The sequence below is a fragment of the Egretta garzetta genome, unplaced genomic scaffold (assembly GCF_000687185.1).
Source record: "Egretta garzetta isolate BGI_Z169 unplaced genomic scaffold, ASM68718v1 scaffold306, whole genome shotgun sequence".
Classification (NCBI taxonomy): Eukaryota; Metazoa; Chordata; class Aves; order Pelecaniformes; family Ardeidae; genus Egretta; species Egretta garzetta.
In genome coordinates this window covers 2,783,748-2,804,683 of record NW_009260131.1, presented here as the reverse complement: position 1 = coordinate 2,804,683, position 20,936 = coordinate 2,783,748, and the positions used below count along the sequence as shown (strand labels likewise).

Below are 20,936 nucleotides of genomic sequence, written 5' to 3'. Positions count from 1 at the left end.
GTATTCCTGTCACAAACAAAATCCATGCTTTTGTACTTGCCTTCTGTTCCTCTTCCAATTGTTTTAAGATTGCTGTATTTTAAAATATCAACACAACCGTGGTGCCTCATCGAGACATGCTAACTGGTTTTGATGAAAACTGTGCCTTGACTTTGTAACTTGAATGATACATTAGTAGGTGCCTTTATCTTATGTGGTTAATCTACAAGATCCAGGAAAACTCAAAGTAGAAAAGGAAATAATCCAAGAGGTTCTCCATATAGTTTCTGTCATGTAGTTGCACTGTAGGTAGGAGTAGTACGCGTTCTTCTTTCACCCGTCAGAGAGTAATCTTTAGCTGACTCCTTTGAACTCGTGGATCAAGGAGAAGCAGCCTGTGCTTCTCCCCAGCTCCAGGGTGTCCTGGCTCTCTAGTTTGTGCTGCCAGGAATGGCACTACCAGGCTATTGCCAAGATCATGCTTTCAGCCTTCCCTGTGTCTAAATATTTATGTAAAGGAGATTCCACAGTAATAGGCCGTGCTGAACTTCAATACATTTTCTGTGGTTGTGGGAGATGTGGAAACTGGAGGTACAGCTTTGCAACAGGCTCCAGTTGTAAAAATCTTTAAAGAGGTAATGATGTCATGATCAAGCAGTATGCAGTGTAGTCATAGAAAACATCTGGGTTTGTATTTCTGTAATGGGATGCATTGTGTTACAACAGTTACAATCAAGCAGCAGACAGGAATGTAGGGTGAAGAGGCCTGAAAGCAAATCTCAACACCACTTTTAACCTGCTGGTCTTATCCACCCTGATTTTTTTTTTCATCTCCAGTGTGAATATATTAATACCAGATTCTGTGAAATGCTTTGAAATCTGTAAATGGAACTCACAGCGTAATTTCACTTCTGATTAAATGACTGTTAAGTATGAGTGTCATTTTTCAAAGGTATAACAGATCTGTTTTTATTTGAAGCTGCAGCCTATCTCTTGGTGTCGCTTATTCCAAGCAATTCCTTCCGTCAGATGTTCTTTCTTGGCACACCCCTACACGCGATCTGCCTCTCAGCCCAGATACTACAGTTGTTCTTCATCAAGTCTACAATGTGCTTCTTGGCCTTCTTTCAAGAGCTAAGCTGTATGTTGATGCTGCTGTTCATGGCACTACAAAACTTGTGCCCTACTTCAGTTTCATGACATACTGTTTGATCTCAAAAACTGAGAAGCTCATGTTTTCTACTTACTTCATGGACTTATGGAACCTTTTCCAGCCTAAACTTTCTGAGCCGGCTATTGCCACCAACCACAACAAACAGGCTTTGCTGTCTTTTTGGTATAACGTGTGTGTTGACTGTCCGGAGAACGTACGCCTTATTGTACAGAACCCCGTGGTGACAAAGAATATTGCCTTCAATTACATCCTCGCGGACCATGACGATCAGGATGTGGTGCTCTTTAACCGCGGGATGCTGCCTGCCTACTATGGCATCCTGCGCCTCTGCTGTGAGCAGTCCCCGGCGTTCACGAGGCAGTTGGCTTCTCACCAGAATATCCAGTGGGCCTTTAAGAATCTCACACCACATGCCAGTCAGTACCCAGGAGTAAGTATATTGATACCAAAAAATACCATTTCCTTGGTAGCGTTTCCTCTCTTCTGAATGTCCCTTCTAATGAATAAGACGAAAAGACTTACTTCAAGTATCCAGTGGTGAAAGTATTATATTTTGATTTCCTGATAGAAGTAATTAATAATGTGGTTAGATCCAATTACTGTACTTTGGGGTGGGATTGTTTTGGTATTTTGGATTTTCTTCCTTGCTGTGTAGTGCTTGGAGAGCAGCTGCTTTATTCTGGAAGCAGACACTGGTGTTTCCACTGTTCTTCACTATTCTGTTCGCCAGCCTAGTCATACGAAGCAGGGGGTAACCTTTAACAGCGGTCTCGGGAAAGCGGGTTGCGTTCTAACACACTAAGTTGGAGGATTCCCCGTGAGTTTCTTTTTTTGCTTTCAGTTTCTGGAATAAGGCCAAGATTTAGCCTGTTGCACTCAAATAGAGGATGGGCTGGTGTTCACCTTGGGAACACTTCTGCACCTTTTGCAATACATTGGTACACTGGGAGGGTTGCACTGTCTCTACAACATTATGACACTGGCATTAGAGAGTAGATATTAGTTAAAATAGTCCATGTGTAAAAAAACAGGCTTACAAAGTTTTTAAGAGGCAAAAGATGCATTTTTGAATGACTACTTGGTGAATATTGCTTTGGGGTCCTTTATAGGTGTACAAGGACAGATTTTCTTTACGGTGTAGAGGAGGAGGAGGAGGATGCATGGAATCTTCTATGTTGAAATTCTGTCTAGTTGAGGTCATAGAGTAACTCTATACTCTGGCAGTCCTGGGAGTAGTCCTGCTGCTTTCCTTGTTTGCATCTCCCCTCGGGAGTCTCAATTTGTCTTGCTAGGAACTTCAGTTACTCCGCTGTGTTTAGTGTTTGCCATGCATATGGGACTCCAGCAAGGTTTAGCACAAGCAGCTTTCTGGATCCTGTTACTTAGAATATAACCATTAATATCAAAGAATGCGCATACCTGTGCGGCAGTGGATGGCCCTGCATTCCTCAAGGGAAGTCAGGACGTTTTGTCATGTGGATCAGGATTTCCACATTCTCTTCTTTCTCCCTCTCTCTCTCTCTCTCTCTGTGTAGTAATGTGCTGTGCTGTTAGGAGGCATCAAAACACCCATTTGAGGTTCATAAGGCTTATCTCAAATATCCAGGTCCTAACCTGTGCAGTAAATAGTACAGGCTAAAAGCAAACTGCATTGAAGACGGATAAGAACTAGGCACAACTTCTCTCTCAATTTTAGTTTTTGAGAACTGCTCAGTATTAATTATTTAAGGTTAAAATGTTGTCCACTGATTTTTATAACGTTGTTATGATGCTTACAACTGTATTCCCATCTAAATTTGCTTACGCCTACTTGTTCTGTATATTACTTAGTAGAAGTAATACAGGATAAGTAATACCGATAAGATGTAAACCATAACAGACTGAGAGAGATTCCTCTAACCTAATATTTTTGTGTGTTTTAGGCGGTAGAAGAGCTGTTTAACCTCATGCAACTGTTTGTAGCTCAGAGACCAGACATGAGAGAGGAGGAAATAGAAGATATAAAGCAATTTAAGAAAACAACCATAAGCTGTTACCTGCGCTGCTTGGACGGACGGTCTTGTTGGACTACGTTAATAAGGTACGTTAGTAGTGAAGTTGTAGGGTAATAATCTAATCCTGTTTGAGTAAGAACTGTATTTTGCCAAATGTCAAGTACAATAAAAATTAGTGTGGTTATTTTGACATTCTTTTTGAAAAAGTTTTGAGGATACTTTTATTCAGAAGCAAGCAAGCAGAAAGCTACAATTATAGCTTTTTTTTCCCCTTCAAAATCCATTGTTTGTGAATGTAATTTATTTTTGAATGTTTCATCTTCTAAAAATTCAGAAAGCAGGAAAATATTTTACAATAAACAGGTGTAAACCAAGATGGATGTTTTCAGGGTTCAAAAAGAAACACCATGACAAAAATGAATTAGTAGAGGCCTTTAAAAAAACCCTAAAACACAATCAATCAATGTTCTAATTCAGCATTTAAGCTGAAATTCCATTCTCTGCCTAGCATGATAAGTCTCGATTGGCAAAGCAGTAATTTCAGCTGCTATTTGCTGACATTTGTTATTCTCGAGCAGAGATGTTTTTTAGAAATATTGCCTGTGGGACAGAGTTATATTGTATTGTATCTTCAAACAGTTTTTCATTTCTAGCGTATCTCAGTAGTACATCTGAAACTGGTGCTTGGGTATTTTCAGTATGGCTATAAATCGCCTGTGCATGTAGGTCAGGGATTGAGGTTTTCAATGCAGATGTTGCTGCCCTGACAGGCTCTGGTGAAAAGGGCAAGTGGCCTGTGTTACCTGAAGGGATTGCGTGCAGCCCTCTGTCACAGAGCATGAGCCAATTTTTCCCAAATGCTCCGGAAGAATTGTTGAGGGGAACCATTTGTTAGCATAATCCTTTATTTTCCCTTCTTTTGTAAGCATACAATCTTCTGATAGAAATGTTTTTATACATTTAGAAGTCCAAACATATACTTAACTGAACCTATTTAAATGTATCATTTGATAAGCGTAAACGTCTGTCTTTTGAAGTACATTCAGTTTTTAGCATTTTTGCAAACATTGTTTGGGAAATACTTCTGTAAAGGTTGTTTATAAATTACACTTTCAATAACATAAAGTTCACATAAAGGGAGTTGGCATCGGAAGCATTATTAAATGAGAAAGTGGGGGGAAAACTAAGAGAATTATGTTCTTTTGGGGTTTCTTTGTTCTTCTGTGATTATTTTTCAAAATACATCATGAGCATAACAGTTTTAAGCATTTCTATGAATTATGAAAAGACTGTGTATTTTTCAGTGTTCTCAATGTTTGGATTTTTTTCCTAGTGCCTTCAGAATATTACTAGAATCTGATGAAGACAGACTTCTTGTTGTGTTTAATAGAGGATTGATTCTGATGACTGAGGTAAATGCTTTATTTAATTTCTTATCAAGTCGTCATTTCCTTCCTGACAATGTGTTTGTTTTAAATTGTTTTAAGATGATATCATTTAAAATAAAGTTAAAAAATGAGTTGATTAAGCACTGGCATACATGTAAAACCCTAAAACCTGAAGGATTGTAGGAAGGACAAAAAAAATATTTACTAGGCATTTTGCACAGTGAAACGCTGATGTAGGAGGTTACATGAGTAAAAATTTGAGGCGATACGAATCTTAATACAGGGTAAAGGTACCAGGTTGGTTGATAACAGTGACAGGTTAGGGTAACTATAAAAGGATGTAGCTTAAAAAGGAAAGATGAGTAAGAAATAAAAGCACCGGTGATGTGTCATACATCAAGGATAGATACACTTGCTCTGAGGTTCATAATGGAGCATAAATTGGGTCTACTGAAAAAGTTGCAACTAGCAAGACATGTCGTGAGTAGTAAGAAGTCAGTCCTGGCTTTTGCCATGTAGATACTTCCCCTGTCGTCTTTAATAAGATTTCTTTAGTAGTAAAAAGATCAGAAAAACGTTTGCCTGGTTCTGAGGCAGAGGGTAAGCCACCACCAGATTATGTTGAGAGGAGTGAGTTTATACTCTTTTGGTGTCACTCTCTGTTACAGATCAACTGTGAGCACAGTCACACAATTAGTACTAGTTAAGAAGTGTTAAGGCAATAGGTTAAAATACAGAAACAAAGGATACTCAGATGCAATTGTGATTAGTATTTCTGAACACTTCTTGAGGCACTTCCAAGGCAATTCGCCCTGGCAATTCCTTCCTACCCATTGTGCTTTTGTGTCCAAGAAGACTCTTTGCAGTGGTGTCCAGCAACAGGACAAGGGGCAATGGGCACAAACTGAAACATAGAGGTTTCAGTTGAATATGCAGAAGAACTTCTTTACTCTGAGGGTGACAGAGCACTGGCACAGGCTGCCCAGGGGGGTTGTGGAGTCTCCTTCTCTGGAGATACTCAAAATCCACCTGGATGATGTCCTGTGCAACCTGCTCTAGGTGAACCTGCTCTGGCAAGATGGTTGCACTAGATGATCTCCTGAGGTCCCTTCCAACCCTTGCCATTCTGTGATTCTGTGAAGGAGCAGTCTAAGAACACATAAACTAGATTCCTTTCCGATGAAACTAAACCTAACGGTGCATTTCTGGAGTGCATATAGTATATTGCAGTTGTAAATGGATATTTGGTCCACGAGACCAGACCAGAGTTAGTTCAAAATAGAGAGGAAAAAAAAAAGAATAAATAACGCAGCCCTGAAGTGGGTACAGTTTGGATGTCAGGACCCTGCCCACCAACAGTTTGACTCTACGGATCCAGTGGTACTGCAGTAATGTAGGAAAAGCCTAAAAGATATTGGTGAAAAAGCTCTGAACTGTTAGCGCCTACATTTTTAAGATGAGTGAGATATCAGAAGACTGGAAAAGAGTGCATACAGCATTTATCTTTTTCTTTTTTTTTCTTTTCTTTTTTTTTTTTGTCCTCCTTAAGATTGGTGTAGGATCTTGGATTCTATTCAACATTTCCATTATTGAGTTGATGGACAAGAACGCATGTTTATTAAATAGGCTGGCAATGCAAATGGGGAAGGGCGCTAAGTCCTTTTGAGAACAAGAATCAAAATCAGGATTGGATGTGTTGGAGAAGGTGTAAAAATAAGATGCAGTTCATTCTTGGCATATGTGGAATGGTGTATTCAGGGAGGGGACAATAAACTGGTAAAAACCTGTGGTGCAAGACAAGTGGGTAGGAGGTAGCAGTAGCTGTGCAGTAAATGGGATAGTGGAATCGGTTGCTTCAGAAGGTGTCAGCCAGCACAGCTGGCAGTCGGCAGGAGGACTTTGAGCAAACATCTGTCAAAGATATAAGGATATTTAGTCTGCCTTAAGGCATGTGGATGGACTAGGTGATGCTTTGAGGTTGATTCCAACCCCATTTTTATATGGTTTATATAAAAAAAAATCTTCTTTTTTATGTCATTAATATGTATTTTCTGGGACAAAGTGTGATAGGAAAAGCTGAAATTACAAAATCAGTTAGAAAAATAAAAATTAAGATACTGCGCTTTGTTTGAAAACTGACTTTTCATGAGCTTGTTATAAATGTAAGCCTTTTGATTAATTATAGTTAGCTAGCTTACGTTCAGTAAATGTGGGCTAAAAAGTTAGGAACTGATCTGTAGCTGTATTCATACACAAAACTCGTAAGTAGACTAAAACACATACATCCATATGTATAAAAAGAACTTGTTAACAGCTCTAGTTAACCCTGATCCATACTAACAATGGATAACTAAGCTTATAAAGAATGTGTGATACAAGATGCAATTTATCCTATGTAAAACATTGCTAGAAATTAGGTAAAACTAATGTTCAGTTTTGAGCCGAGTTGCTTTTCAGCTTGAGATTACCAAACCTTGTATTTTCACGTGTTCACTGAAGTGGTGAAAAATATTGCATCAAGGAGTTGTCACATCCAGAAAAGTTTTCTGCCTAGCAGGGTTGGCCATGTGTCATTTATTGTCACTCTAATATAAAAATGGCCTATCAAGATTTTGCTTTATAGGGAGTGAGATTAATGCTACTTTATCTTCAAAATATCCCAGCAGATCAAATATCTGTTCTTACATCTTGTGCTAGAATTTTTGCAGTTCAGAAATGAGTTGCTTTTCCCTCCTGATATTTCTATAAATCACTGCTGCCTCGAAGGTATTTTAGTTCTAAAGGGAGAAGTAATTAATCCGATGTACAGTCATATAGTATACGGCCTTAAGCGGCACTTTGAAAAATGACTAGCTTCTATATTAATTGTACAGTTTTTCCCCAAATTCACATACCCAAGTCTGTCTTCATGCATCCCTAATATCACTTTGTATGTTGGCACTGCAAGACCGGGATTACAGATGTATAAAAATACTGCATCTCGAATTACACTTTGCTTATTGGATTTTAGATAAATATTCTGTGTGAGAACTTTGTAATTACATTGAACCACTAATAGAAAGCATTTACCTTGAAAGCAAATTAAGGCTGGTTTTAAATGTCCCTCTCCTATAAGCTGTGTTGATGTGCTTGCAAAAACGCTCATTTCCTGACTAGAGATGGGTGGTAGCTACTTACAGAGGGATTCTTGTTACAAGAAATTTTACAGATTCAATTTCCCTCTGGCATGCACATGAGAAAAATTTCATATGACTCCAGGGTTTGGGTTAGGCGACAAGAACACAGATCGGCCTTTTGGCCAATGGCGCGTTTCACTTCAGCCCCCCCTGCAAGACTCTTGTTGCTTGCTGTCAGCAGGCCTAGGTGTCCAGGGCAACAGTTACTTTTGGTTGTTACAGCAGATACCTGGTTGCTCATTCCTATTTGTTTACGCTCTTTCCTTCTCTCTTTCTGTTCCTTCTCCCTCCACCCCTTTCTTTTTTTTAAAAAAAACCCTTTTATTAAATATACTAATTTTCTTTACAGATTTATTCTCTTTTCAAATGTTGTTGCCTTTGAGTAATTTTGCAATGATGTCTAACACAGTATATTTTGAGACACCTTGTTTGAGCATAAAATACGTGTAGAAAGCCGTACCTGTAGGATAGAAATGATAACAAGTGCATTAATTTGGCAACATAAAGCTTTGGTGTTTTTTTCCCTCCAGTCCTTTAATACGTTGCACATGATGTACCACGAGGCCACAGCTTGCCACGTGACTGGAGACCTGGTAGAACTTCTGTCTATTTTCCTTTCAGTTCTTAAGTCAACGCGTCCGTATCTGCAAAGAAAAGGTTTGGTTATAACTCTCAAAGGATTATGCTTGTTGTCTGTTAATTAATTTTCATGACCCAAACCTATGCTTTTTGTCTGATACAAGTACTAATAAATTGTTACTTATTATTTATTGACACAATATGAAACCAGATTAAGTAAATCTAATAGCAGTAGACCAATGAAATTTAACAGATTTCTGGATTGATTAAAATAATGCAAGAGGAAAAAGATTCTTCAGCAGTAAAATTCTATGCTTTATTTAATGAGCTTTTGAGAAATTAACGATGGGTTTTGCATTTGCAGATGTGAAGCAAGCTCTCATTCAGTGGCAGGAGCGAATTGAATTTGCCCATAAGCTCTTAACTCTGCTCAATTCCTATAGTCCTCCAGAACTCAGAAATGCTTGTATCGGTAAGTCATAACTGCACAACTGCTGTTGGGAAGGTCCTGTTCTATGCAGTTACCTGCTCTGAACTGTGAATTCCGCTTTTGCAAGTGCAGATGTTTGCTAGATGCTCAGTAGATTGGGATTGTTTATATTGCTGTTGTCAATACATCAATCTTTCCCTTGTTCCTATTCCAAGTAATTCTGTTTTCATCAGGTTAAAATTAATATTCCTACCTCCTGAGGCATGCAGACTGTCTGCATAAAAAGTTGGCCTTCATTTTGAGAGACCAATTTGCTACCTGATAAGGGGTCTAATTAAGGAATTAACTCCTGAATTCAGGTGTCAGCGAGTTTAGAATCAAAGCCCAAAGCTTACATTAAAATTCAAATATTAACTAAGGCTCCATCCTTAGAAGGATGCAAGGTGACCAAGCTAGTCTGAATGACAGCTTTTAGTGTTCGTTTTTATGATCCATTACTGGAAGGTATGATGATAAAGGTTAAAAACCTCATAGAATTGAAGGGATTTGCTTTTTAAAATTGTAGGCATAGGCATTACGTATAAGCGTCTCTTGCATTAGAAGACCTATTTCCAAAAGTTTCTCTAGTTTAGGTTTTTTTAATATTATTTAATGGGTATAATCTGCATTTTTATGCATGCTGTTAAAGGCCTAAACCGGTGTCCAAATTACCTTTTTTTGTGTGATTTGTGTGCATTTTCCCCGTATTTTGAGTGCCTTTCTCATTGTCCTCCTGACTGCTGCTGGCTGACATTTTCCAGGCATCAGACCTGATATGTTTAAGAAGAAGGAAAGAGGGTAATTTTATTGAGCTTCTACTTTCTGCAAGCTGGTGGTTGATCTGCCACTGAGCAGGTTTTCTCCCAGTGGCGGAGGTGAAGGGAGTCTGGACTGATTGAGGGGCATTCACTTTACGTTCACAGTAGAGCCTGCCTCCACGGTGTGCACTAAGTGCCGCAAAAGTGGTACGAAAGAGGGTTTGAAAATGCATGAGCCTGAAGTTAAACTGTTTGCTGTTAAGAAATAACATTATGTAATAGCAAAACCAACTTTTTGTTTGTAGATGTCCTCAAGGAGCTTGTACTTTTAAGTCCTCATGATTTCCTACATACTCTGGTTCCATTTCTACAGCACAATCATTGTACATACCACCACAGTAATATCCCAAGTAGGTATTTCAGCGATTGTATTTTGAAGTTATCTTACGCTATTATTACTCTTATCGTGTTCCTTGCTGATGTCATATATTGACCTTTTTAATATATCCCTATTTTATCTGAACTTGTACTACAGTGTCTCTTGGACCTTATTTTCCATGTCGTGAAAATTTGAAATTAATAGGGGGAAAAAGCAATATTCGTCCTCCACGCCCTGAACTTAATATGTGCCTCTTGCCTACAATGGTGGAAGCCAGCAAGGTACGTACGTGGGTGGTCTTAAAGTAGCTGTTTCTCTGTTGTTTTCCCTTTGTATAAAAGTACGGCAAGAATCCAGTAGCGTAACGCATCTACGTTTTCTTTGTAAACAAAGCATAATTCTTCTTCCAGATGTGTTGTCCTCATATACTCCATTCTAGATGTGCACTCCAGAAGCACCATTTCCCTGCCCTTGGTGACACACAGCTTCATGTTCCAGGCATGATAAGAGGTTGAACCTTGTATTCAGAAAAAAACCCATAGCACACGTTTTGATAATCTCCCAATCCGTTTGTGGCATTTATCAAGAAAGTTCAAGGGCTGCCCAGGGATTGTCCATAGGGGTTTCACAGTACATTAAGGTTTATTACCTGACAGCTCAGGAGATCCTCCAGGTTTCGTTAGAGTCCATTCTGCCGGGGCTGAGGTGTAATCTCCTATCCCTTTGGGTAAACTACCAGTACTTGAAATACCACGTAGGGCTTTAAGTCTCTTACTTCCCATTTTTGCCTCCTGTGGGCTTCCCGATGGGATGCCAGCTCCAGTGGGGCTTCTTGGTAGTCGCTTGCCACGTCCCGTTATTCCAGTTGCAGCAATGGTGGGATTCAGCTCACGTAACTTTGCCTATCTAAAAGGTCAGCATCTGGCTCTTTCCACAGTTAATGGCGATAAGTAGCAACCCTCCTTCCTGTCCCAGGCGCCCGAGTCTGGATGGACAGGGCGACTCTTCCTGCAGGGGAGCCTGTCTCTCTCTCCGCGGACTGCAGGGAATACGGAAAGGAGTAGATTTTAGATAGCTAAAGTCGGGTAAGGTGAATCCCACCCTGAAAGGAATATGTATGGACAATCATTTGAAGAAGGAGAACTGGTTACTTGCTGTACAGTAACTGTGGTTCTTCAAGATGCTTTGTCCACACAGATTCTGTGGTCCTCCTCCTGTGCTAACTCCCGAGTCCTGTCATAGGGGATTCTTATCGGTGAAGGAATTGAGTGGTGGTTGAAGCCGCCATACCCCTTATGCCCTCAGGTACAGTGGTCGCAAGGACACACTGGGTGCAGGCACAGCCCCAGTGGACACTGCTATTCAGAAAGAATCCAATCTCCTGCACATGGGGCCTATGTGCACGTAGATGGGAATCTGTGTGGGCAACACATTTCGAAGAAGCACGGTTACTGTAGGGTAAGTAACCCTTCTTTTTTAAAGCTTTCAAAATGATGCTTTGTATCTTTGCGCACCATCAAATTTACCGTGGAACCAAAGCTTGTGAAAAAATGTCTAGAGTCAGGAATCACCTGCAGTGTTTTTTTCTGTCGTGTGTCCAGAGGTAATGGATGGGACGCTAAATAACGTAAATACTTGAACTTAAAAAGCCATCGTATTATACGACACGGTATTTTACACTTTATAATGAATTCATATACATTAGGAACCAGAAGATTTTTAAACCACATCCACAATTACGTTACCCTGTGGTTTTGCATCCTTATTTTTCATTAATTCGTTCTGTATAAGGTTGCATTTGTTTGCTTGGATTTTTGAGATTTCCGTTTGGCTATCTGGCCTACAGAAGCCGATGCCATTTTAAGCGCATGCATCCAAAATATATTAAAATATTGGCGCACAAAACCCTTGGCGTGTATTTATCGTTTGGTTTGAGACATTCCTGAAAACACTGCTTTGCAAGCTTGTGAAGCTCAGTCTTGAAAAAAATTCTGACTTCTGCAGACAGTAACTGCCAAACCACCCTTTAAAAAGCAGTAGCGCACATATATTGAGGTGTCTCTGAATGATTTAGGATTACTGCATTCTTTCCTCGTCACCTTCAAGACGTGGGATTCGCACAGCTTTGCATCTTCTCGGTCTGTTGCTTCAGAGTCCTACAATAAAAGTTTTTACTTTTGGTGGGGGAATCGGATCTGCAGTGGCGATCCCCGGCGTTGTGCTTGCCGAGGGCTCGGTGAGGGGACGCAGCTGGCCGGGGTTAGACCTGGAAATCCCCATCGTGTTTTCCCGCAGCATCTGATTAAACCTCTTAGGGCAAGAAGTGCCGTAATATTAAGCTAGACGCTTAGGAAATCTGGTTGCTGTCCAGTTGCTTGTGTAGTTTAAATGAAGCTCTCTTAAATCTTCAGGGCAAAGATGATGTTTACGATCGTATGCTGCTAGACTACTTCTTTTCTTATCATCAGTTCATCCATCTGCTATGTCGAGTTGCAATCAACTGTGAAAAGTTTACTGAAACTTTAGTTAAAATGAGTAAGTATGAAGGTCAAACAGCCCAAGGATTTCTTTTTTTCTGTGATAACTGTGAGTGCTTCTCCATTAAGTTTTATAGTCACAATTTTTTAAAAAAAGCAGAGCTTGTGAAACTTGGTGCATTAATCATTCTGGACATTATTTTTATCCACAAAACCGCATGATGCATATAATGTAGTGCAACCTTGCCTACGTGACTGTCACACTTCGGGCCTGTCCAGGAAGGACCTGAGGCAACTGGTGAGAGTTCAGCCTCCCTGCATGTTTAGAGTTAAATACGGGACTCGCTGAAGCTAATTTTTTTTTCCAGTTGGCAGTTTAAATGGCTTTGGATCAGATCCTGAATCCTCTGCTGATGGCATGAATTGGCAATCTGCCCCCAAACATGCGTGACTGTCCAGCCAGCCGCAGAGGGCATTGGTCCTGCACTTACCAACACGGTTTTATTTTACTCCATCACAGCATTTAATTACCTTTATAACCACTCAGTCACCTAGTTTGTACCCGATGCTTGTTTCGGCTCTGCCAGTAGATAACTGCTAGTATTTGGGTTTCTTGCCAACAGTTACTACACAGACACACAGACTGGGAGCTGTCTTGCTTCAGTTGTCTAAAAATTAAGACATCTTAGCCAGATTTCCTCTGTAGTCAGCAGAGAGAGGTAGATTCCTCCCAAGAGAAATTTGTCTTCAGATTCTCAAATCTCTTAAGCAGAATGAACCACCTTCTGAAAATACGCACTTGTTCTCTTGTTCCCTCTGCCTGTAGACTCCACTATGATTAAATACCACTTCCAGAGAAATACAACTATACCAAATTGATCTTGTCCAAAGAGCGATGATAGCAGAATGTTCTTTTGATCCCCTGAATCGCCCACTTGCTCGCCGTTTGTCACGCTTTTCTGATTGTAACTCTAGCGTTACTAATATTTACTATAGGTTGTGTTTATAAAGCGCCCTGGGACTGTGTATGACTTGCTATTGTTCGGTATCCCTGACCTCTTCTGTGGTCTGGGTAACAACAGTGCTTGGGTTAATAATGAAGATTACCCTTTAAAAATGATATACTGGTTTTAAAAAAAAAAAAAAGAGTTAAAATCTTTTAAGTGCTGTTGCTGACCAGCTGAAAACGTAAGAGAGGAATAAAATAACCTGGTGACAAACCCGGTCCTAAAGCCAGCTCTTTAGGGGATTTTTACGTTTCACAGAAATACCGAAGTGTTTATTAAATGCAGTATAAAACCTTCGCAGACGATAGGTCTTTCTGATTATAAAAAATGCTTAGAATGTGGTCTTACAAGATGATACGGCACCTCGGTGTTACTTTTTTTATCAGGAAGCAAGGATCGCCCAACAAAACTCAGCCAGTAACTTATTTCCTGTGACGTTTCAGGTGTCCTAGTTGCATATGAAGGTTTGCCGCTTCATCTTGCGCTATTCCCCAAACTTTGGACTGAGCTTTGTCAAACTCAGGTAAGAGCCAATGAGTTTGAGAACTAATGGAATGAAAATTAAGGCAAAATACAACAAATGTGAATGTGAAACCTGATAAATCAAGTATAAAAATTCTGGCAAATTGTATTTGCTCCCAGTATACCCCAGGTCTGGCAAAATCTTATGCAGCAACTTCACACAGCCCGCAGTGGTGGCAGGATGGCAGCCTGTGCAGCGCACAAAAACTGCTTCATCCTCCTTTGGTGAATTTCCAGCTTTTTACATAGCATAAACGCTGGTATGATGAAATAAAAACTGGGGATCTCTAAGCTGGGGTGTTGTCGTGTGCCCACTGCAGGCAGGGGCCTCCGCAGGGGGAGCCCATAGTTGTCTCGCGGATGAGACGCCGGCTCTTCAGATACACGCTGATGCTGACAAACCGGTGTTCCCGGGGAATAAGCCTCATAAAAGAAAAATGTGAAATAATAATTGATGATAACTAATTTGTACAGTTTATTGATGCCTGATAGACCTGAAGTATTTGTATCAGTAAGACTGGTCCCATGTGAAGAACATCAGGGGGCCTGGTTGGATGCCTCAAGCCAAGGGTTGGCAGAGAGCGCTACCGCAGCGCCGTACTTCCAGCACTGACTCGGCAGTGTTCTCTCTCTCTTTCCTCACCAGTCTGCAATGTCAAAGAACTGCGTAAAGCTCCTCTGCGAAGATCCGGTTTTTGCAGAATACATAAAATGCATTCTGATGGATGAAAGGACCTTTCTCAACAACAACGTTGTATACACCTTTCTGACCCATTTTCTTCTAAAGGTACGTGGTCTTTCAGCGGTAATTTCTATTTCAGAAAATGCAGTCGTGTGTGCTATTTCAGTTTGGGATGCTGTTCTCACAGTTCCCTTTTTCTGTGGTTTTTTTTTTTTAAAAAAAAAAATCATTCTTTTCACAGGTCCAAGGGCAGGTGTTTTCTGAAGCAAACTGTGCCAACTTAATCAATACTCTAATTACGAATCTAATAAATCAGTATCAAAACCTAGAATCTGACTTCAGCAACCAGAGAGTTGAAATTTCCAAAGCAAGCTCTACTTTAAACGGGGTGAGTCTTTCCTAAGCCACTCAAATAGTGGCATCATTTAGGAGGCAGCTTACTTTCCATGGAAACTCTTCAGTGCCAGGTTCCAGGTCCTAATCAAAGCAGTGGGCATTGTTGCTCTACTTGCTAGGCTGGGCTGCTGGCTCAGAGCAGGGGAGGGCACCTTAACTGGCTGGTGGGAGACGTTAACCCCCACCAACGAGACAGCCGTGAATTTATGGAGCAGCCATCTGAGCAGCCTAGAACTCTCCGTTCCATTGGGCGTGCTCAGCCTATGTCCCTGGGTCTCCCAAGCTGATGGTGGGGACCGTGACACCGGGATGGAGGGCAGCTCATTGTGGAGAACGAGTCGTGCAAAGTGCAGCGGAGTTAATTTAGAAATGTTCTAACCCGGCAAAAGATTTCATCCTACAGCGAGCAGCACGGTCCTGTCACCCACTCAGGACAGACCAGCCTATTAGTAGGGAGTGGGAAAGTTTAGTAGTGTAAGTATATTTAGAATTTGATCTCTTGGACACACAGAACAGGTTGAAGCCTCTGCTTGTTGCACAGATATCTGTCCGTAGGGTTCATCAACTGAGGCTGTGGAAGAAGGCTGGTTAAGTTTGTTTGCGTCTGGTTTTTTTTAGGACCTCCGAGCACTTGCCTTGCTGCTTTCAGTGCACACTCCCAAACAGCTCAATTCAGCCCTGATCCCAACGCTACAAGAGCTTTTAAACAAATGTAGAGCTTGTCAACAACAGAGGAACTCACTACAAGAGCAAGAAGCCAAAGAAAGAAAAACTAAAGGTTTGCCTTCTCTTAAAAGCGTCACTCTAACAATTGTGAGGTTTTACAGCCTTCATGTAACGCCTTGTTTCCTTGCCGCTGAAGGTGGGCCATTTCTTGGCTCCGATCCCCAACACTGCAGAAATAGTATTTTATTATGGAATGAAAATTCTAGGCAATTACAGGTGTCTTCTGTAAGGAAATAAGTATTTATTGAAGTACAGTGCTTAACGGGGGAAAAGGGTGAGAATGGGAAAGGCAAGGCCTGTTGCTTGGACGTGTGGCATGAAAACAACGCATTTTCCCCAAGCCAGTTTTCCTCTTTCTTGCAGATGATGAAGGAGCTACTCCTGTAAAGAGAAGGCGGGTCAGCAGCGATGAGGAGCACACTGTAGATAGCTGTATCAGCGATACAAAAACTGAACCCCGGGAGGCGCTGACCCCAACAAGCACTTCGGATAACGAGACGCGGGACTCTTCAATCATTGATCCGGGCACTGAGCAAGACCCTCCTTCCCCCGAGAACAGTTCTGTCAAGGAGTACAGAATGGAAGTTCCCTCTTCGTTTTCAGAAGACATAACGTTAGCGACAACGCGGTCACAGCACACAGAAGAGCAGTCAGGGAACGGTAAATTTGAAGAATGCAAAGAATTTAAGGACCTGCAGACTTCCAAGGATTCCATTGGAGCCGAGGAGGACTCGGAGTTTCCTTCCACATCAATTTCAGCAGTTTTGTCTGACCTCGCGGATTTGAGGAGCTGCGATGGCCAAGCCTTACCATCCCAGGACCCTGAATCTAGTTTATCAATCAGTTGTGGCCATTCCAGAGGACTTTTTAGTCACATGCAGCAGCATGACATTTTAGACATCCTGTGTAGGACCATTGAGTCGACGATTCACGTGGTCACAAGGATATCTGGAAAAGGAAACCAAGCTGCTTCTTGACATTAGATGGAGCATGTCTGCTTTTAAGTCTTTTTCTTTTTTTTTTCCTCCCCCTTCCCCTGAAAATGCTGTTTGTATAAGTTTTGCTTATTTCTGTTTTGTGCTTCAGTTTGTCCAGTGCTCTCTGCTTGAATGGCAAGATAGATTTATACGCTTCATTCTTGGTCAGGCAGAACTCCAGATTTTATTTTTTTTTTATTTTATTTTATTTTTTTGCCTCTACCGTACACTTTCTTAAAGGGCAATCAGATAATGGGTATGTTTTATGTAATTAAGAGTTCACTGTAGTGGCTTTCATTTAATATGGCTGTCTGGGAGAACAGGGCCTCCTTGCCCTGTTACGATGTAATTTAAACTTATGGCATTTTTACTGTGTATAATATGGTGTCCTCTGTGCCAGTTTTGTACCTTATAATAGAGGCAGATTGCCTCAGATCGCTGTGGTTCTTATTATCAAAATTAAGTTTACTTGTATACTAAACAACCACAAGAAATTTGATTCTGTAAAGAATCCTCTTTAGCTGTGGCCTGGCAGTATATATATGGTGCTTTATTTAACAGAATACCTGTGGAGGAAATAAAGCACACTTGATGTAAAATTAATTGTTTTATTTTTATTGACATGATCAATTGCTATTCTGTGCACTTCATTAAACTGATTGTGATGACTTTTCATTTGTTTATAATATGTTGCTTCAGTCTTTGGATTTTGCATCAAAGGCAACTCCAAAACCGAAACGGCTGCAGAGAGGAATGATGATCAAATGTATGTAATGGATGTGAACGCTGGTCCTTTTCTGGTTGACTCTGCACATGCAGTCAGGCAGTGAGAGGGGTTGGCGGTTGGTTACCGTTTTCCCCACTACACGAGATGATGAAGTGGCGTCAGAAGCCGGCAGAACTTTCCAGTTTCCCTCACTTTAACCTGTGTTAAGTCGCCTGTGCCTCCTGCACCACCTGCAGACCTGCTGCTGCCTTCCCTCCACCCCCGCTGCCCCCGGGCCTGCTCCCTCTGGCCACGCTCGGCAACTCCTCTGCCCCCCGAAATGCTGGAATGACTTTATCACCTTTCCCTGTCGCATTTCCTCCTGTTATTTCCGAGCAATATCCATTTCCTATGTGAGCTTTTGGACTGTCAATGATAATGGTTTTAATATCTGATTAAACTCCATTTTCAGCTTCATTTTCCAGTTGCTTAGCTCATTTGTTTTTCTCTTGTCTCCATAACACATATTTCTTGGTCTTTTTTCTTCCAAATTTCCTTCATTCTGTCTACCATTGAATGTAGTTTGGCATCATTCGCTTCTCCCTGATTCTATTACGTGAGGCTTTGGTGACTCCTCTTACTCTCTTTGAATCTATTCTCATTTTTTTTAACCTTCTGTAACTAATCACTTCTGTCTTTAGACTTTAAATATTCCCCTTTATTAGCACTTTTCTATTCCTGCATTTGATGCTGGTAAGTGCGTAAGTTGGCCTCATTATTAATCAGACACAAAGTAATTACATTTTTACTCTCCTCAGCAATAACTGTATTACCCTTTCTGATCAACTTCTCCATAGACTGGAACTTCAGAGAAGTCATCAACAGCTTCTACTCAAAACGTCTATGTAATGAGAATCGGAATTCATCCGCCAGCTCTTCTAGCGAGCTACCAACGGTGGGGTTAAGGTGTCTTCAGGAAGACACTCGCCTGTCGACCTAAAAATCTGCAAGGGATGAAGGAGCCATTACAACCCTTCGGTGAGTCATCTCGATTAATTCTTCTTATAAAAACGTGCATCTGATTTTTGCTAGGTTGTCTGACTTCACCTTTCAGCTACTGCACTTTGTTGGCTTTAGCTTCTCGTACAGGAGGAGATCACACCTTAATTCTGTTACTGAAGAGGGGGATTCTGTCTCTTGTGATGTTTTTTTTCTCACTATTTCACAGCCCCTTTTTGAGGCGTATACTAAGTAGAAACTGTTCAACAGCGATTTTGTAAGCAATACACCTGCCTTCCCAGGTGAATGTCAGCCCTTCTGTGTTCAGCTGCTCACTGAGTAAGCCCTTGATGTTATTTTTAGGCTGTTTTCCCCTCCAGACCCAGGTGTGTCATTTGCACATGCTGTTCGTGGTAGTTCTGTGGTTTATTGTCAGGTCCGTTCTCACCAATACACAGCTGGCTGGTTTGAGTCCCTCTAGAAGTCCATTTATTTGGCAGACAGTTCCCCTGAACAGAGGGGTCACCATTTCCCCTTACGTTTCAGTGATGCGGTGTGTCAGGGTTTGGTGGCTCTCCAAGCAAAGTACCTTTATGTAGTAAGACACGTGTTGTACATACAAGCTACGTCAAGCCAGCAGTTCCCCTTGCAGCCTCTTTGAAAAGTTAGATGGGATTTGACAAGCTATTAAAAACCACACTGATTAGCTTTAATTAAAGGGTGGTTCTAAAGTGACTGAGTTTAATACTAGCTTTTCTATTACTACCCTCGCAAGTTGTGCCAAGGGTACCAGAAGTATCATTATTCTTACGGCTCTTCCCTTCCCTTCCAATTTCCCCCTTACGTTGAGTACTCCTGCAATTTTTACTGGGATTTTTTTCCCCCTTACTCAGTTTTTTAAGCAAAAGCAAGCAGTACCTGCACATGCGTGTCTCCTATATCCATGTTTGGACCTGTTTCTTTTGCCTTCCTCTGTGTCCCTCATTTCACAGGTTCTGGAAGTCATGATTTCTTCCATGGTATTCCCCTTCCTTTGCTTCAAATCCGTTTTCTAGTTTGTGTTTCTTTGCCTTCAAGAATGCTTTTTTAAATACCTGTCTTTGAGAACCCCATCTTTAACTGGCTTCCTCGGTCTCTTAAAGCTGCCATTCTCTTCCATGGCTCAGCCCGCCTCCCGTTTGTTCTGTGTTTCCCCCTAGAAGTCCCACCTCCCATTTAACCCCTTCAAAATTAAGCTTTTAAATAAAACATTCTCCTCCTGCTATGCATAGTTCCCAACAGCCACCCCCTGGACTCAACCTGTTAGGGCCATCCTCTCCTACTGGTTTTTTGGCTATAGTCTTATGAATCCTGTCTTTTCCCTTTTGGCTTTCTGAGAGACCAGGTTGTTACCTGACTGCATCATGAAAGCGCTACGTCACACGCAAACTACCTTTTCCTGTTTCTGCTTTGCTTTGTCTCTGCTTTCGTACGGCTCATGCTCCCCGGAATGCCTTCTTCGCTCATTAGTCTCCTTAGAACACACGAATTCCAGTACATTTGAGCGTATGTCCCATCACCTCTCTACATGTGTCTCCGCTCCTGCTGTTTTCTCTATTCTGTTGGGAAAAATTTAGGATAGGGAACTCTTCACAGGAAACAAACTACACTTATGATATTATCACTTTGTTACATATGGTACTGTATGATTTATGTATGATACTCTATCATTATCATCATACTGTTACTAAATGACACAAACTCCTAACTCCGCTCCGGACAACAAATAGTTTAACATTCCTGGGATTTATTAAGCTCTTGGAGGGTCTCTGAGGGATATCAGAAATTTCAGCACTCAAGAATAAATTGGTTTGCTTCTCCAAGCTGACGACTGTCCCCTTTATGCTATGGCAGGCTGACAGTGCTAGGAACTCTCCTGCAGGCTACCTGCTACAGGTAAAGCAGACTTTCTCTGATTTTTTTTTTTTCCCTCAATTCCAAAATAACCACGTGCAAAAATTGAACTTTCAGGTTGGCAATGCAGTGCTAATGTCAGCTAAGTGCCAGCACAAGGAGGGAAGATGGGAAGAGTGCAGGAGTGCTGGTGAAGCAAAAAGAAACACGTCCTTTTGTGGAGTGCAAGGGCAGTCAGCCAGGGGCTGGCCTACAAGCAGGGTGAAAAGGTAGGTACTTCACGTTTCCCTTTGGAAAGCTGGTACGTCTCATCAGACTCACAGAGGGAACAAGCAGCACACTGAAGATGACCCGTGTCACCTTCAGTTCGCTGGGCTGGCTGGGGCTGTTCCTCCTCGCAGTCTTGGACTGTCCAGCAGCTGCTGTGGAGTTTTGGGGAGGTTTTGGCTGTCCCACACCTGGAAGCGAGTGGTGCAATGCTGGAAACACAAGTGAGTCACTTCCTTTTTTTTAACACTGATGGTTGGCAGTTGGTCCAGTTGGTTACTCCTGCTAGTGGAGGGAGACAAGAGAATTCAGACTCGCGAAACACAGAGGTAGCGGGCACTCGCGACCCTAAGATGGAAGGGGGTTCAGGTGGGGGCGGGGGGACAGG

General features: G+C 41.5%; 2 protein-coding genes across 4 annotated transcripts in view; one reads left to right on the top strand and one right to left on the bottom strand.

The window, feature by feature from the left end:
- The window catches only part of USP34 (ubiquitin specific peptidase 34), a 139,101-nt gene that overhangs the window by 113,213 nt on the left and 4,952 nt on the right, over positions 1 to 20,936 (top strand). The window contains 16 exon segments of the mRNA XM_035896988.1: positions 959 to 1,012; positions 1,015 to 1,583; positions 3,076 to 3,233; positions 4,481 to 4,559; positions 8,242 to 8,368; positions 8,655 to 8,762; positions 9,823 to 9,927; positions 10,053 to 10,177; positions 11,202 to 11,354; positions 12,308 to 12,431; positions 13,824 to 13,903; positions 14,549 to 14,689; positions 14,826 to 14,972; positions 15,599 to 15,758; positions 16,070 to 18,427; positions 20,399 to 20,772. Of these exon segments, the coding sequence (XP_035752881.1) occupies positions 959 to 1,012; positions 1,015 to 1,583; positions 3,076 to 3,233; positions 4,481 to 4,559; positions 8,242 to 8,368; positions 8,655 to 8,762; positions 9,823 to 9,927; positions 10,053 to 10,177; positions 11,202 to 11,354; positions 12,308 to 12,431; positions 13,824 to 13,903; positions 14,549 to 14,689; positions 14,826 to 14,972; positions 15,599 to 15,758; positions 16,070 to 16,683 (2,744 nt within the window). The 3' untranslated portion in view covers positions 16,684 to 18,427; positions 20,399 to 20,772.
- LOC104128697 (activator of 90 kDa heat shock protein ATPase homolog 2) overlaps positions 18,210 to 20,936 on the bottom strand; it is an 11,932-nt gene continuing 9,205 nt past the window's right edge. For 2 of the 3 annotated variants that reach the window (XM_035896976.1, XM_035896978.1), the window contains one exon: positions 18,210 to 20,833. The gene's annotated coding sequence lies outside the window, so the exon portion shown is untranslated. The remainder of the gene's footprint in view (positions 20,834 to 20,936) is intronic. The other variant, XM_035896977.1, reaches the window with a different exon arrangement.